Source organism: Artemia sp. Qi Xiang Cuo, chromosome 6 (genome assembly GCF_049724085.1).
Source record: "Artemia sp. Qi Xiang Cuo chromosome 6, ASM4972408v1, whole genome shotgun sequence".
Taxonomy (NCBI): domain Eukaryota; kingdom Metazoa; phylum Arthropoda; class Branchiopoda; order Anostraca; family Artemiidae; genus Artemia; species Artemia sp. Qi Xiang Cuo.
Window position 1 is genome coordinate 16,791,810 of NC_142799.1, and position 17,732 is coordinate 16,809,541.

Genomic DNA, 17,732 nt, shown 5'->3' on the forward strand with positions numbered 1-17,732 from the left:
CTACTCAAATAGCACCCCCTCCCGCCCCACCCTAATAGAAATACTGCAGCTAAGCCCCTGTTAAGCTACATTGTTTTGCACATAATTAGGTTTTTTCTTTAAAAATGAATTTTTGGCTTTCAGGCATGTGTTTGAAGCATATGGAAATGACAGAAGGGGACTTTTCAAAAATTAAGAATGAGATAACTGTTTCATTTTTTTTTCGAAGCAACCATTTACAGTTTGTTTGCAGTATTGAAGTATTTGCAATTACAGTATTATTTAGTATTCTCTGTTTTTATAACATGTGTATTTTCAGGTACTTTCTTCCTGAAGGCTGTCTTTTGTTTGGTCTTCTGATTATGCATTTGGCTGTCTTAGAGACTTCATTAAAGTGATTTTATTTTGTCATTTTAGAATTTGAAAGAAAATGGCAGATGAAAAAATCAGTTTATTTGACCCAAATTCAGTTAGGTTGTCAAAATTTGAAGATGCTTCTATGGCCTTTTCCTCCTCTATTTCTACACAGTTGAAGGTAGATCCTGATTTTCATGGAACTAATATAATCAGTGGCAAAACTGAAGGTATGTTCTTTTGTTTTAAAACTAGTTTTGTAAATAGTAAAAGTGGTTATGGTAAAATCGAGTGCTTTATGGATCAATGTCAAATTGGTATTTTACCCTTTTTATGTAACTTATATATTTTGCTGTATTTACTGGCACGTTTTATGGTGGCTTACAGTTTTCACGAAACAAAACCACCCAGTAGGTAAATATTAAAAGTAGCCATGGTAAAACCGGATGTTTAATGAATCCCCATAAAATTGGTATTTCACCGATTTTATGTAATTATGATGACTTACAGTTTTCACTACACAAAATCACCCAGTTAGTAAATGGTGAAAGTGCTCATGGTAAAAATCTGGTTTTTTATGGATCCATGTAAAACTGGTATTTTATCCATTTTATGTAATTTGCATATTTTACTTTATTTAATGGCACATTTTATGGTGGCTCACAGTTTTTGCCACACAAAACGACCCAGTGGGTGGCAGAAATGGGTCTGGAAATTATAATTATAGCAAGGCGAAAGAAAGCAATAGAATTGGACTGACTCACTTTGGTATAACACAGTTATGATTGAGTGAATAATTGGTAATTAGTTCTGTTATGTTGGTAATTTTTGTATCCAATAGTAATGAAGTTTCTGTGAAGATTTTGGGTGATTTGGGGCTGGCTATGTTGGGACTAAAAATTGACAGAAAAGTCAGATATAAAGCTCATCTGATAGTACAGTGCAAGGTCTCTTGACAATCTTCAGAATTTGCATCATAAGTGGAAATTTTCTGTTTTATAGATAGAAAGTACCAGGGGACCAAGCTTCTCTCAGTGGAATAAATTTTAGGCATGAAAATGGTGTCTGAAATGCTATTCTCCTATGAAAAATTCCCCCTCCCTTCTGGATAATTACCCCTGAAAAATTATCCTCAGACAATTTTCCTTGAAAAATTCCCTTCACATGTAAAGTTGAGCAGCCAAAGGGAAAGTAAGGCAAAAGAAAATAATGAAAAAAATAGGGTATTCTACCTATATTCCAAAATTCAGGTAAGATATCCTGTAGGATTTATTTTTATATTTTGTTACTTGTAATTCTTCTTTTTGTCTTGTTGGAGACCAGTGTATACTTATCGTATCTGTGGACCAAACTTTGATTGGTGAAAAGAAAAACAGTTTTTTAAGAACTTTTATTTCATTTTGTGCTATTCATCAAACGTTTTACATATTTATACCCATTTTTCGTACATGACTTTATACTCAGGCACAATGTCTAAAATACCTTTCCTACAAATACCGGGACTTTATTTTTTATTATTTTTTTGGCAAGAATTGCATTTGCAATATAGTTGATATATAATTGATAATTGACCTAAAAGGGCATGCGTAATCATAAATAATTCAGTTAAAGGCAGGGGATGGGTTGAAAATCTTCTGTTTGTTAATGAGTATATCCTAAGTTATATTTTTGATAAGTCTACCCTGTTTCATCATATGGATAAAAGTTTAAGTTTTAAGCTAAAATGCCATTAAGCGTGATGAAACCTCATGTGAAAGTTTTGTAAGCGTAGGGGGGCAAGGTGACTTCAAAGTTTTTTATCGTTTAAATATTGTTCTGTGGTTGCTGGTAAATATATGCTCTAGAGAATCCCAAAATCTTAAGGTTATAGCAATTTTACTATTTTTATCATGAACGTGGCTGCTCCTTGGACTAAATTCCTGTGTTTGTCTCCACTTTAAAAATCCGAACTTTAGCTCTTTCTATTTATATTAACAGTTAATTATCACTCTTTCTTATATTAAATTCAAATCCCTTCAATTCTAACCTCATTTTACTTTTAAATACTGAGTTTTAATGGAGATTAATTTAAAAAATTTTTTTTTTTCACAAAATAGGTTTTTCAAAGAAAAGTAAAGAGCTCAATTAAACAAAAAATGAGTAAAAATAAAATCAAATAATCTACCCAGCGTGACACTACCACAAATCAGCATCGATATATAAATGAAACCCAAAACGAACAGAAATTACAATAAATAACCGAGTCAAGCTCAAAACGAGCAGGAATTAGCATAAGTTGGGCTCAAAACCCCTATGCCTTCCCAAGGCCAGAACATAATTAGTACTTTACTGAAAAAATATAAATGTTTTTACTTTTATAACTTTAATAAATCAAATAATATTAAAATTTTTATTACTAAGTATAAGTATATGTATATTAAACTGGCAATGCATATTAATTTGTATTTTTTTCAGTAGAGTGCAAATTTTGTTCTGACCTTGGGAGGGCATAGGGGTTTTGAGCCCAACTTATGTTAATTTCTGCTCGTTTTGAGTTTGACTCGGTTAATTATTGTAATTTCTGTTCGTTTTGGGTTTCATTTATTTATCGATGCTGATTTGCGGCAGTTTCACGCTTGGTAGATTATTTGATTTTATTTTTGCTCATTTTGTGTTTAATGGAGTTCTTTAATTTTCTTTAAAAACTTATTTTGTAGAAAAAAATTTTTTAATGACTTTCTGTTCATTTTATATTGCCATAATCTTTTTAGGGAAAAAGAAAATAATGATTTAAACCTTTTCGTTTTTTTAAAACTTTATTGTTTGGCCTGCTATTTGTATGCTGGAGAACAATTTTCAGCAATTTTTAACAACATGCACCCTTTTCAAAATCTGGAAACAAATAGTAGTGTTTAATTTAGTTTCATACCTCCTCTAGTTGACCTGAAATGGAAAAATTGATACCATTCGCAGAAAAATCTGTTTACTTTCTTTGATGGCTTGGATAGCCTACACTTATGCTATTTTGAATGGTTAAATTTCAAGAGCAGAAATAGCCCAGAAAGTTTGAACATAATAACAGGATGTTATTGAAATCAAAGTATTGTGTTATCAATGATTGCACAATTCCGCCTTGAGAATTTGATTATATTGTTCGCGTTTCGAGGCTAGAGTAACAGTACGCTTCAACGCATTATGGAGCAAGCATCAAATACAATGGAATTAGAACTTATTGCAGGACAAATTTATAACGTGAGTTCTGTTTATAAGTAATTAATTGAGATATTTACTAGATAAATTTTTACCAAATCATATTAATGACTAATGTGGTTATACAACCCGTTGTCCTTTTTTTCTATGCTCTTTCCTAATATAATCATTTTTGGTTGTCGGAAATTAATTTTAGTCCCACCCCAATATATTCAAATTCAGGGTATATATATTTGTACATTAGAGGGGGATGGGTTTGCATGAAGTCTATATTAACTGTAAATTGGCTAGTATTTTTTATCTGATCGCATTTTTTTCTACTACGCCTACATGATGTGTGTATGTTAACGATCTTTTTCCATCTAATGTTAAGCCTATATGCTGGAACTGTGTTATCAAGTCTATATATCTAAATACCCTCTGTTTCTTGAGCTTATAACATTTCGATAGTTATGCTGTGAGTTTGTAGCCTACGTAACTATCTAATTTTGACAATTTACCCCCCCCCCCCATTATTCCGGGTTTTAGCTTTCTCTGTTTTTTCATTAGCCCTGGTTCTTAGAAGCATAATTTCTAAGATATTTACAGGATTTTATGATATATTATGTTTTTTTTTGTATGTGCCTTTCTGTTCTATATGCCTTTCTGAAGGAAACAAGATACTTGTGCATTACATGACACACGAAAGAAGTCAAGTTCGGCTAATGCAAATGAAATAAAATAGGATGAAGATATAGTAATTTAGAAACAAATTCTTCTCTGTTTTTTCATTAGCCCTGGTGTTTAAAAGCATAATTTCTAAGATATTTTCGGGATTTTATGCTATATTATGTTTTTTGTGCATTTCCGTTCTATATGTCTTTTCTGAAGGAAGCATGATACTATGCAATATATGACACACAAAAGAAGACAATTTTGGCTAATATGAAATAAAATAGGATGGAAATATAATAGTTTAGAAACAAATTTGGGCTATATATATTTGCAAATTGGGAGGATGGGTGGTAAAGTATAGCATATGCTTACATAGCCTAACCTATAAATACATAACCTTACCTAGGTACCTTTCCACCTCTAATTTACATTTCGTTTTCATTAGAGTAGAAAAAAAAACAATGAATAAAGAAAGTGAAAACTGATTTTCTTACATCGATATAGAAGAGGGGAGAGGGTGGAGGGGGTTGGACTGTAAAAAAGGGGATGAGTTTAGTTTTTTTTGTCACTATGCCTTTCACTCTACATATGAATAAAAGCCTATATTTTAATTTCTTTTAAGGACGATTTTGAAGAATGTATCCCTCCCGCCGAAAAGAAGACACAGATTTAGGATGCAAACCATTTACGACCTAGTGTTATTAAATATGCCCTACCATCGATTAACGGCGAGAACATCAGCACCCCTAATGTACGACCCTGCATTCAGGAATGTGAAGTAGCAATGTCGCAAGATGCTATTAACGTGAGTTTAAATTTATTGTTATTTCCGTTTTATAACCCATTGGTTTAACAAAAACAAATTATTAACTGATTTGGCATAGACTAAATGAATATTCGCATTGTACATTGACATCTGAATAACACATTAAATAAATTAGAGCTCGCCTGGACTTTGAGACACTCGATAAAAGAGACTTAACGGTCTCCTTTTATCATATGTTACAGAAAATCTTGGAAATAACAGATGCAATTCACGAGTCAAAACTATGTATGGTTCAATCAACGTGCAATTATTGATTTACACTTTTTAAAAGGAACTAACCAGGTATAAGGGACAAGTACCTCAAATTATATCTTGGTTAGGCCTGGGCATGATTTTGACAACAATCAGAAATTGAATAAAAAAGAGCTTTTCGTTAGAAAGTATGGAACTGGGGGGGGGGATATTGCCACTAAGGGGGGGGGACATTTTTTATAGCCTAGAATTGAAATATCTCTTCTACACTTTTCATTCAGCCATTCAACCTTGAGATAGTAAACAGATTAGGGAATAGATATATGAGGATTAAGCTATCGCTTTGCAAATACAGTAGTAGCTGTGATTGAAAGGCCTTTTTACCTCTCATAACCGTCAACGTGTCAACAAAGGATTATTAAATCCTTTACTTTTAATCCAATTTTCAGCATTCTTAAAAAATAGGGTGATCGATACAAGTTGAAATTAAGTGATTGTTTTCTTTATAGGTTACACCGGTTTCATTACTACCCCCACCCCCACCTGAGAAAAACAAGTAACGTATTATATGATAGCATTGATGAAATGAACCGCCAAAATAATTTAGTGGCATTGTTGAAACGCCATCACATAACGGTGAAGAATATGGTAAAATTTTACAGGGGCGTTATAAAGGTAGTGATAATTTAGATGGTACACATGCTACCATTATCAATGACACGGAATGGATAGATAGTTTATTAGAAAAATATTTCAAGGTTGATAGTAATTTTTTAGATGTAGACGCTAGCATAATTGAACAAGCCAATGCTGTTACTTCAGAGGGTGTTCTACCATGCTTGAGCCCGAATACCATGTAAATTTCAGACAATTTCACTCGTGATTTAAATGAGAATCCTTCCCCCTCAGATTTAAAGAATATAGCCCCGGTTCAATCAAATTTAATTGAACATGAAAATGAATTCGATTGGATGGATTTGCATAGTCCTAATGTACTAGAGGCTATGTTAAGTAAACTGGAGGATTTTAGCGCACACACCAGCCCTATTGTGGAACATAGTGGGGGAGGGTGGTTTAGATAATGACATACAAGGAGGAGGGGGTTTAGTTAGTGATGATAAACAAGGGGGAGGGGGTAATGATACACATTTCTCATCGCTACCGGAATTTCAGCAAACAAATTAAATTCTGATCACAATAGACGTTTTCACTGCAACCTTTGGCGATCCGTTTAATATACATATGGCAGGGAATATCATAAGCGATCCCATAGATATTATTCATGAATATGCAGAAAAAACTTCGTGCACTTCTAAAAAACCAGATTCAATTTGGGGCGGGGGGGGGGGGTCGAGACAGTATCAAAGCCTCCATTGTTTTAAAAAAATTTTATTTAAATGAGAGTCATGGTGAGGTTTATGACCACTATGTACACAACGAAACGGTGATGGTGTATCCTCATTTGGAAAATTACGAGAGTGTCTTTATGCAATGGGTCGACAATACTGTCTCTCATCTCGACAATTATAATGTGAATGGTAGTGGTTCGGTGGTTTTATTTGTTGAAAATTGAAGTGTTAATATATGTAAATTTAAAAAAGATTTTATTTTAAGAGGGGGTGGGCCAGAGTCTATGGTTTTAAAATATAATCCTGATTTAGAAAGATGTCAGGGCGTTCGACCAATCTATTTCGAAACAGGCCAAAAATGTTTCATGTACACATCTCTCATATTGGCTTTCTGACCACTGAAAGATGAAGGTTCAAAGAAAAATTTTAACTACTGGGCCGTGCATGGAAAAGAAGGGCCTTATTTTCACTGAGTAGATTTCTCTGGTTTAGCACAAAAAAAATCCTGTAACACTCAGGACGATAGGTATTTTTGAACGGGCGAACGCACATTTAAATATCGGTGTTACAGTGCTGCAAAATTAAACAGAATTTCAAAAGGGTGTGCGTGTTTCTATAAAGTGAGTAATATTTCCAGTAAGAGCGCCATCTATTGAATCTCTGAAACACTGGGTTTGGTTGTTGTACACGCCTCCTTGTTAACGTGATTCAATTGACCATTTCAATCCCATTACGGATATTAGTAGAGTTTTATGTGAGGGTAAAAAGGGGGGAGGTGCACGTTACTACTGCCCAATGTCTTTGTCCCAATTTCGTAGTGAATTAAATCTACAAAATCACATGAAGAATTGTAAAAGACACGGCTATCAATCGGTTGAGAAACTCTCTGGTGACCGATCAATTTTACGATTTAAAAATTTCCTGAATACGCTTATGTAAAGCGATAGAACAAGTTTAGACTGTGAATCTAATCTTATGGATGTGAATGACCCACAATTTCCGAACCGAATTAAAGCACATCAAACTATCGAAGATTTCTTTGCCCACACACAAAGAGACATAACTAACACTATGCAATCTCTAGAAATAATCGAGACGTTGGACAAAAATTATTGCATGATGAAAGCATTGACTAAATTAATTTTCACTGCAAATGGGGCAATTTCCCGTTTGAGGAACACACACTACCCAATGATACTATCAGCAAAAGATAGTCTGATAATTAAAAATAAGAAAATATGCTGGTTATGTAAGGGGGAATTTGAAGAGGGGACTAAGGGGAAAGGGACTAGGGGAAAAAGACTAAGGGGGGTGGAGGAAAGGGCAAAGTCCGTGACCAAGATCACTTATGGCAGAAAATATCTTCAGGGGGTAGTAATTTTGGTGGCGTAGCACATCAATCGTGCAATCTGAATGTTAGCCAGCAGTAGTTTATACCGGTTTTCATTCACAATTCAATTCACGATTTCAAGTTTATTTTACCGGCTTTGTCACGTATGCACAGGGAGGGAAGGGGGTGGGGGGCAGATAGTCCATGGGTAAATAACTCATTTACCTACAATATTACACTCCAATCTGCTGAGAAGCTGTTGCTTTTAGGATTCAAATGACAGGCAGTGGATAATGGGCATACGTGGTGGAATAAAATCTGTTTTTTAGATTCATATAGCTTTTTCCCCAAGGCTCTGAGTCAACTAATTCAGGTGCAGAAAAGTGACAATTTCGATAGTTTCCCTCTGCTTAAACAGCGCTATCCAGACATTGAAATGTATCACTTATTGACCTTTATAGGCAAATAAGCGTATGACTATTACAGCTGTGGCGCAAGGTTACGTGAGGGGAAAATCCCTCCCATTCTAGCATTCTATAATTCACTTACCTATAGTCAACCCACTGTCAATGACTATGAATTTTCCAAAAAGGTATGGGTTAAGGGTGGCCTTAAATATGGTTGGGATTATTGTAGAATGTGCTTGGCAAGCGATGTACTGACTCTTTTAGACATTGTCTGCAGAAACACAGACCAATTTTATTCAGAATTTGGACTAGACCTTGGTTATTATTTTTCAACACCGCACCTTGTCATGGACTTAATTCTAAAAATAAGTAGGGAGGAAATAGGTTTGATCACCGACATGGATCAACACCTATTTGTAGAAAGATCTATGAGGGGGAGATATGTTTTTCACGGGGATCGCATCTTATCAACGGATCCAACTGGGCAGAACTCTGCTGATGGTGTAAAGTCCAATGCTGTTTTTTTTACATGAACTTACTGTACCCCTCGGCAATGTGTCACTATAGTTTACCATGTGGCAATTAAAAATAGATTGAAAATCCTTGTGCCCTAGATTTCTCCAACATTCACACTGTTGCGGAAAATAGTCCCCAAGGATGCTTTTTTGAAATTGACGGACACATACTATTAGAAATTCATGAAACAGTAGAACATTTTGTTTTTCTTTGTGTAAATAGAACGTTGACTAGGAAGTCTGCAATCCCATAAAATTTGTCTTTGGTCGAGGATATGGGCATTCAATGGACCCCCTCCAAGCAGAAACTAATTGCAGATTTGGACCCTAAACAGAATATTGTTGTTCACCACGTCCTATTGCGGTGGATGATGACCAATAGTTTCAGGGTCACAATGATACACAGAGCCCTGCAATTTGATCAGAAACCCTACTTGAAAACGTTTCTTGACACCTTTGCCAGTAAACGCTCATAGGCAAAAAGTAAAGTCCAAAAAGAAACGTATAAACTTATTTTAAATTCAGCATTTGGAAAAATAAGTGAAAGCGTACGAAAAAGATCACGTTGTGACATCGGAAATTACCCCAAAGAATGTGTACGAATTGTCACCGACCCCAACTTTACAATATTCACGAGCATAGACACGAATATGGTTCTGCTACACAGAAAAAAGACAAATGTTATTCTGAATAAGAATATCACGGGGGGGGGGGGAGTTAAGTACTCGAAATTTCCAAGAAACTCATGTTGTCGTTCTTTTGCAATGTGTGCAAGGTACAATGGCCAGGGAATGGGGATGTTCAAGTTTATTTTGGGGAAACAGATTCTCTGTAGTTAAAAGTTAAAACCAGGGATTTATTGGATGATTTGGCAAATGGTGTGCATATTGGCCCGTGGATGTATTTCACGAATTGGAATGAGAGCATCTACCCCGAGTTGTTGAAACGCCAGGCCCCCAATGAACTATTAATGTTAAAGTCGGAGACGGGGAGTGATTTAATATCCAATGGGGTGTTCCCCAGTCCAAAATTATACTGTGTGGAAACACACGGCAAGGATGTAAGACAGGCGTGCAAAGGGGTGCCCGCACACTTTGTAAAAAATAATTTCGACATGAGTGTCTAAAGAAACTGTGTAGACAGTTGTCTAGTGCCAAAAGCAAAAGTACTGGCAATTTGCTCTCTACAATACAGGAACTATACTGTTAGAGAGGAAAAAATGCCATATCTTGCATATCCGACAAGGTCTATGTGCTCGAGAATGGTGTAAGAGTACTCCTTCACGGCCACTATCGAATTTCAGATCGAGTTGAATAAATGCACTGTCGAAACCAACTCGGTCTGGATAAATTAACTTAAATCCAGAAAACAATAGTACTTGATGGGTGGGGCACAACAATCTCTCAATATAATCTTCATTACATTGCCATCATCATTGTCATTTAACTTTTACTGTAGCAGAAGCTATTGTATACAGAGTTCCCGCCGCAGCAGGCCGCCCTTCCCGGCCCGATGGGCCCCCTGGGGGGTTGATTCTCATCTTTCAAATGTTGTAAATAGTGTTTTATCATATTTAGTCTACATATATGTTCAAATGTGCTGCTATTGTTATTGCTGTATTTTAATTTGTTTTTTTATAACAAATGAAAAATATTGTTCTTGTTGTTATTGTTGTTCTGTTATTGTTGCTATTGTTGTACACAAAGTGCGGTTAATAAAAGAAAAAAAAAATATGTTTTTCTTCTTGCTATTGAATAACGTACTAGGTAGATCTAAGGGAAAATTATTATTATTATTTATTCATTAGACAAGTATGGCTTACGGTTAGTTGCAGTCCAACTGTTGTCAACAGCAGCAGCAGTATGTATCAATTTAAAACACTTTTCAGATCGTTTCTCTGTGGCCCGTCAATGTCGCGGAAAACGACAGTTTTAGCTAAAATAATTAAAAATTGTATTAAAATGTTTTTGGAAAAACAAAAGAAAATTTACTATTGCTATAGTATTTGGCAGGAGTCCTGCGATCAAATAAAAGCTATTGCCACTACCACGTCTATGCAAATTCAATTTATACGGGGACTTGATGTTTTCGACAGTACTGAGCCAATCTCGTGGCTGATTCGTGGTTATTCAGCTGAGTCCATTGAGTAATTTTCGCAGGAAATGCAACAACTGTTAACTGTTCACTTTCGTCGAAAAAATATTTTAATGGCACCATTTCATCACAACCTGTTTCATCAGACTAATTGTAGGAGGGCCCTTGCTCTCAATTGCACTGTCTATATTTTCTACCGAGTTGTCCGTGACTCAAGTTCTCTAATAACTCTCAATAAGCAAATATATCCAGGTGCCCCCAAATTTATACTTTCAGTGTACAGTCAGGCGACAAATAAACCCTACGGGTACATTTTGCTTAGATCTTAATCAGAATACACCTGAGGATCTACGTATAGTCATAGATATTTTCGACAAAGATATTACTGTATATCTTCCAGTGAACAAGAGAAAGGACTATTGGTTGCCATTAAGACATTGAAGAAACTACACGAAAATAGACACTTATTTTCCGTTCTAGGCACTTCAAAAGCCCCACTCAAGAAGGCCATACTCAAACATGGTGTTGACAAAGAATTTATTAATCTAATATCTGAACTCTGTTTAAATTTAACTGAGGGCAATGTACACTTGTCAGAAGGTGTTAGACAACAGACAAAGCAACATCGTTTCCACTGTACGTGCCTTGGCTTGCAAAAACAAAGGAAAAAACTTTAAAAGAAAACATTTCCTTCAAGCGGGCGGTACCTTTTTTACGCTTTTACTGCCAATAGTCACAGGACTTGTAAACAGTTTTTTTTAGATGGCTAAACCCTACAAATTGACGCCAAGAGAACTTGTCCTTTCACCAGTTGAACGCTTTGAAAACAATCTAAGCAAATTCATTAATGATGAAAATATTGCCGATGATAAAAAGCTAGTTTTACTTCAAGATGCAATGCGTCGTGTATACAAACATAGACCTTATCTTGAGAGATCCACCGTCACAGATCCCGACCCCCCAAACAGGAAAAATCTGATCAGGATTCTTCAGCAGTAAAAGCACAACCAAAGGAGAAAGAATTTAATTCTATAATGACATCAATTGGAAACATATTACCAGTGACCTATTGAGAATAGAGTAAAAAAGTATTAACATATATCATGTTGGAAAGTGGTGATGATGATCACGTTCAAGTTGGTAGCACTGGGAAACGAATTATGATTCAGGGAAAAAGTTATAATCTACTCGTTTTAATTTGTGTTATAGTTATAAATCACGAAGGACTTCTATTAAATGATAGGTATCTTTACAGCCTTCTAAAAGCATCAAACTTCCCCAAAAGTCATATTGGTAATAAGCAAATTCTAAAGAAATTAAGAGAATATAGTAGAGGTGCCAGCCCTCTAACTACAACGCCACCACCATTTAAAAAAGAAGAAGAAGAGGATTTTAGATCAATCTCGGAAAATACTAGCACTCCTAGTCGCAGGAGCGGCAATGATTTTATAGTACCAATGATGACAGATTGACAAAGCTGAGTACGTATTGATATCAACTCATCGTCATAAGTACCACCATCAAGTGTGCAAAAAGGAAATGCACAATGCACTACGTGTTTGCGCTCACAATAGATGGACTTTTAAAGAATGTCAATGCAAATATTGAGGAAGTGGGAAGTCTAAGTTCCCCCACAACGCTGCCTAAAGTTACCTCTGACGTAGGTGGCAGCACTTTAAAAATGCAAAAGAGTATCTAGAAAATGAACCGAGTTACACCCTGCATCGGAATTGCGGGCTTCGTGGCAAACAATGTCGACAAACTAAATCCTTTTTCCGTCTGCATATAATGCAAACAGATCTTTTAACTTTAGATGTGATCCAAAGACGTCACAATACACCCTACAAATATATTCTAGTGGCAATCAGTGTCTTTAGTCGCTATGCAGGTGCCATTCCATTGCGATGAAAGGGAGGTTTTGAAGCTGCTTAGGGTTTAGAAAGTATTCTTTAACATGATTGCTATAGAAAAATTCAAAGTGAGCGAGGTAGCGAATTTGTTTATCCTCATATGCAAAAGGTTCTATTGAATTATAACACAAAGTTATATCATAGTCACAGTCCGATAAAGGCTGCATTGGCTGAACGATGTATAAGAACGATTCGTCTATTAATTTCGAGATATTGCACGCTTAAAAATACTGCTGCTTTTATTCATGATTTAGATATAATCATGCAAATATATAACCAACGACCACAACGAACCCTGTCCAGTGTTAGCCTCAGGAAGTTCATTGTAGTGAAAATACATTTGACGCTTTTCTAAAGCAATATTCAAGTGAAAAAAAAACAACAAAAAAAATTGTGAAGAAGAAATTCAATATTGGCAAAACTGTTCAAATTAATACAACCACCAATATTTTTGAAAAGGAGAATTATTTGTGGAGAACAGAACTTTTTAAAGTGTCCAAAATTCTAGACACTGAACCCAGGACTTATCGGCTGCGAGACGATGAGATGATGAGATCCTTGGTGGTTATGAATATGAACTACAAATAGTTAGAAACAGTAGTGAAATTTATCAACTTGAAAAGATATTTAAGAGCCGTACTCGCAGTGGCAAGAGACAGTTGCTTGTTCGTTAGCTAGCATACAACTCTGATTTTGATTCTTGGGTTGCAGTTGAAGACATTCACAATGCCCAATGATTTCTATGTGACATTCATGTCCAATGTCTCCAATCCTCTCTACAATGATTTGAATAGAACAAGTGATTTTTGGTCGAAACTCTCTCCCACTATCAAATTCGATGGTGCGTATGAAGTGGCTCTAGTCGAATGTATTCTTAGAAATAGATATGATATCGTGAGAAAAGATCGCAAATATGATATAAAAATTAGACCCTATGATTGGCCGCCACCACCCGATAGTGAACAGCATAAAATTCAAATGATAAATTGGATAGATTATCCATATTTTGAATTACCATACGAAGAACTCACCTGTATGAATGATTTATGTCGTTCTATCAATAAAAAAGTTTCTGCCCGGAAAAAAGGAGCCTTTCATTTCAAATACTGAAAGAAAGAGAACAAGATCTACATTGGTTTATCCATTATCGATGAAAATGTGATTCTTAATGATAATCTTAAAGATGTTTTTGGCTTTAAGCTCGATATAATTGATGGTAAAAGTACTGGAGACACTAATGTTATTTTCGCTGTCTACCCGTCAGCCTCCTCCTCGGACACTTGTACATTTCTCTTTGCTTCATTTGTTGAAACATCCAGAATTGGCAATAGCAATTTCCCCCTCCTACGAGTTCTTGAACAAAAACCAATCAAGATCATACTCATCATTAAAATATAAAGCACCTTCAGTCTATCCCCGTAAACAATTTCTATTTGGAACTCTGTCAGTTAACACTAAGAACTTAAATAGGCGATCCTCTGGCAATATCAAAAGGTTTCGCTGTGATTACATGCCTTTTTAGACCCATCTTTGTTGGTGTTCAAAAACAAGATGTCTAATAGAAAAGTGGTATTCATTTGTCCTGATATTGACTGCTATGTTAATACTCTTGGCCCAAGACAGCTGGGCGATGGAATGGACTATTACAAAGGTCGTTCTTCACTGTCTGGCTATGGTCTTAGCAGTTGGTTTGCTAAGCTGTTTTGCCCTGCACTACCTCTGGCTAGAAAATAGATTGTACCAGCTGTGACAGATTTTGCATCCTCTACACTATACGATTAGAGCTCTGGAAAGAATTTAAAAAAGGGTGCTTCGGAAAATCTTAGGTCCAGTGCACGTATCCTTGGCGAGCAATTGAAATCTCATCAAAATGGAAAAGTTTTAAAAAGGTAGAGAACCAGGGCACCATTCATTAGTCTCTACTCAGGTCAGAAACGAAAGACATCACCCCTTTCAAAGAAAAGAAGGAAAAAGACGACATGTAAAGTAAACAAAAGAAGAAGCCACAGGAAGAGACTTTTTAGATCGAAATTGGATTTCTTTTCATAGACTGAACAATGGCATATCTACCGCAGAAGGATTCCCAACCTTCAATCACTTCATCTTTAAATTTATTCAATGCATAAAATGTTGATGTGAGTGTAAAACATGGATATTATGAATAATTTTATCCACAACAACCCCTTTCCGATAATATCCACTGTCAAATTTATTCCAATGAAGACTACCTTATGGACATGTCTTCGATCCTTATAGATTTACAAATGAAAGTCCGGAAATCCGAGAATGGATTTCCAGTTTGTGCTGATGGAATATCCTATGAAAATTGTACATTACATAATTTATTTCGTCAAATCAGTGTCTACATAAATGGAACTTTGGTGAGCACAAGCAACAATCTCTCAAATTATAAAAGCTATATACAGTTCAAGTTGATGACACCAAAGTCATATAAGGAATTGAGAGACATCTTCAATGGATATGAATATATTATAGATACTGATAGTACAGATGCACTTAAAAATGCTACAACTAGTGAATTACATCTAGTTGGAAAAATATAAATATTAAAGTGGATATGAAATTGACGCTTGCTCCATCCAATTTCATTTTACGAAAAGAACTTCCTGCCAATCCTGATGTGACTCTCTCTCTCCCCCACCTCGACAAAGCTACATGTACGAAGGCAGCAGGTAATGAGTTCTGTTGCTTTGGTAGTGGAAAAATTGAAAGCCAATAGAAATAATATTAAACTACTTGTTCCTCATACAATCAACAATCAGCGTCATAATGCCACAGGCTCACTCACCTTCACCAACACATCCTTTATGAATGGCAAAATTCAATCAAAATTAGCATTGGCATTTGTAAAAAGCGCTTATGTAATAGGATTGTGGACTGGCTTCCTGCTTAAATTTGAGATGTTTGGGCTTTCATCTCTTGTCTGCAAAGTAAATGGAATCCCACTCTACAATCTATCTTTTGATAAATCCTATAGGACATTGTATGAGTTGACAATGCAAACCCTAGATCATGATTTGCAACTATTTGAAAATGGTATAACCGAAGAAATGTTCGCTAAAACACATGGTATCATTGTACTAGACCTGTCTGGCACCCAGGATATGAGTATAGTATGAACGGGGAGTGTGTTTTTAGAGTGTACATTTGCCAACCCGTTACCTGAAAGTATTGCACTAATCTCATTAAATCAATTTGAAACCTATTGGGAAATCAGTTCTGAAGGCAGTGTTTTTCTAGACCTTGCACCATAAAGACCTGTGAAATAATCAATGTATTTAATATGGACCCCTACATGTCCAAATACAGATCCTAATGTTTACCCTTGGACTTCTTTGGAAAAATTCAAAGTGCAAACAATACCCTAATCATTGTAAATAGCAGTCCGTCGACTGTGAATACTGGCCATTGGTTGTGTATCTTTCAAAGAATGAAGATGATTGAATTTTTTGATTATCTCGGCCTGCCCTATACATTCTACACTCCACATATCGACAACTCCACCGACAAATCCACGTCTGAACGACTTTATGGTGGAAAATATCCTCTCAGACCTGTATAATATTGATTTTAGTGCCCTACGAGTAAAGTGCTTTAAAAATGTATATGAATTTATTGTTTATTAATAAAAAAATGTATATATACAACAATGTCTTTATTCTTCACTTTAGATTTCTTCTTCTTCGGTGTATAGGCAACTGTCGAGAACCACTAATGCTGGTAGATCATTTGAATTCACTGTACATTGATTTTAATTTGCTACAAGGTCAGGGTCACATTCTCTACAGTACAACGTAACTTCACTCTTGTCGTATCTCTTTGTATAGTCAATGATACTATTTGCATTCATATTGTGAAATTCACGTGTTTCAATTTGTCTATTTGAAGCAATATCACATACAGTATTTTCAAATGGTGAATCACATTCGGTAACTGCCAAATAAAAATCACTAGGTTTATAGTCATAATAGGCAATGTTTTCAGAACGCGGAAGTAGAAACCAAATTGTCTTGTTGCCTCAATAGTTGAAACGTATGTTTAATTCTTCCTCCCAAAACAATTTATAACCACGACGATACCAGTCTCGTAGAAATAAACTAAAACGACGTTTAGGGTTCTTTAAGTAGTTTAATGTATGTGACAGAGATGTTGGGAGTAATGGGGTTTGTGAAAGAAGGGGGTGATTTTAAAAAATTGACTATCATAACTGACGATTTATTAGCGTTAACTTTCATCTTTGACAAAGCAGCTTCCTGTGTGACAACGTCAAGTAATGTCATAATTGAGCTTCTAATATTTTGTCGAAAAACAGCAAGTGCAGACATATCGTTCACATACTTCCATCGATTTGTGTGGTATTCATAAGGCTATTAATCATTATAAAGAATAAAATGGGACCTATCAGGTCTCCCTGGGGGACCTCACAAAAAATAGGAAGGGGATCGGAGTAAATTTTTATATTTAAGCGCTTGAAAACAATTTGTTAAGAAAAGAGGCAGCAATTTCAACTAGAAAGTGATTAACTTGAAACTCCACCAGCAGTTTGTTTACATGGATATTGTGGTAAATTAGATCAAACGTCTTCTGGAGATCAATTAATAAAAGATTCAACCAAGTATCATGGTTTTCAAGGTTTCTAAGAATGGTGCCAGGAAGACTAACAAGCTAGTGGGAAGTAGATGTCTGCTTCAGGTTTCCAAACTGTTGTATGTCAATAAGTTAAAGAATATCTACTTTTAACCAATTAGCTAAGAAGCCCTCGTACATTTTAGAAAACTGGGGTCAAGGTGATTGATCGTAGTCCGGTAAAATCGTTCAGGTCTCCCTTGTTTTGGGTTGGAGTAATAAAGCCCAGCTTCCAACACGACGGGTAACATCCGGAATTACTGATATCATTAGAAATACCAACAAG

The 17,732-nt window shown here is 35.6% G+C and overlaps 1 protein-coding gene across 1 annotated transcript in view; it reads left to right on the top strand.

The window, feature by feature from the left end:
- Positions 1 to 17,732, top strand: part of LOC148950921 (uncharacterized) — a 63,402-nt gene that overhangs the window by 14,758 nt on the left and 30,912 nt on the right. Inside the window, exon 2 of the mRNA XM_089090952.1 lies at positions 397 to 563. Coding sequence (XP_088947078.1) covers positions 410 to 563 — 154 coding nt within the window. The 5' untranslated portion in view covers positions 397 to 409. The remainder of the gene's footprint in view (positions 1 to 396; positions 564 to 17,732) is intronic.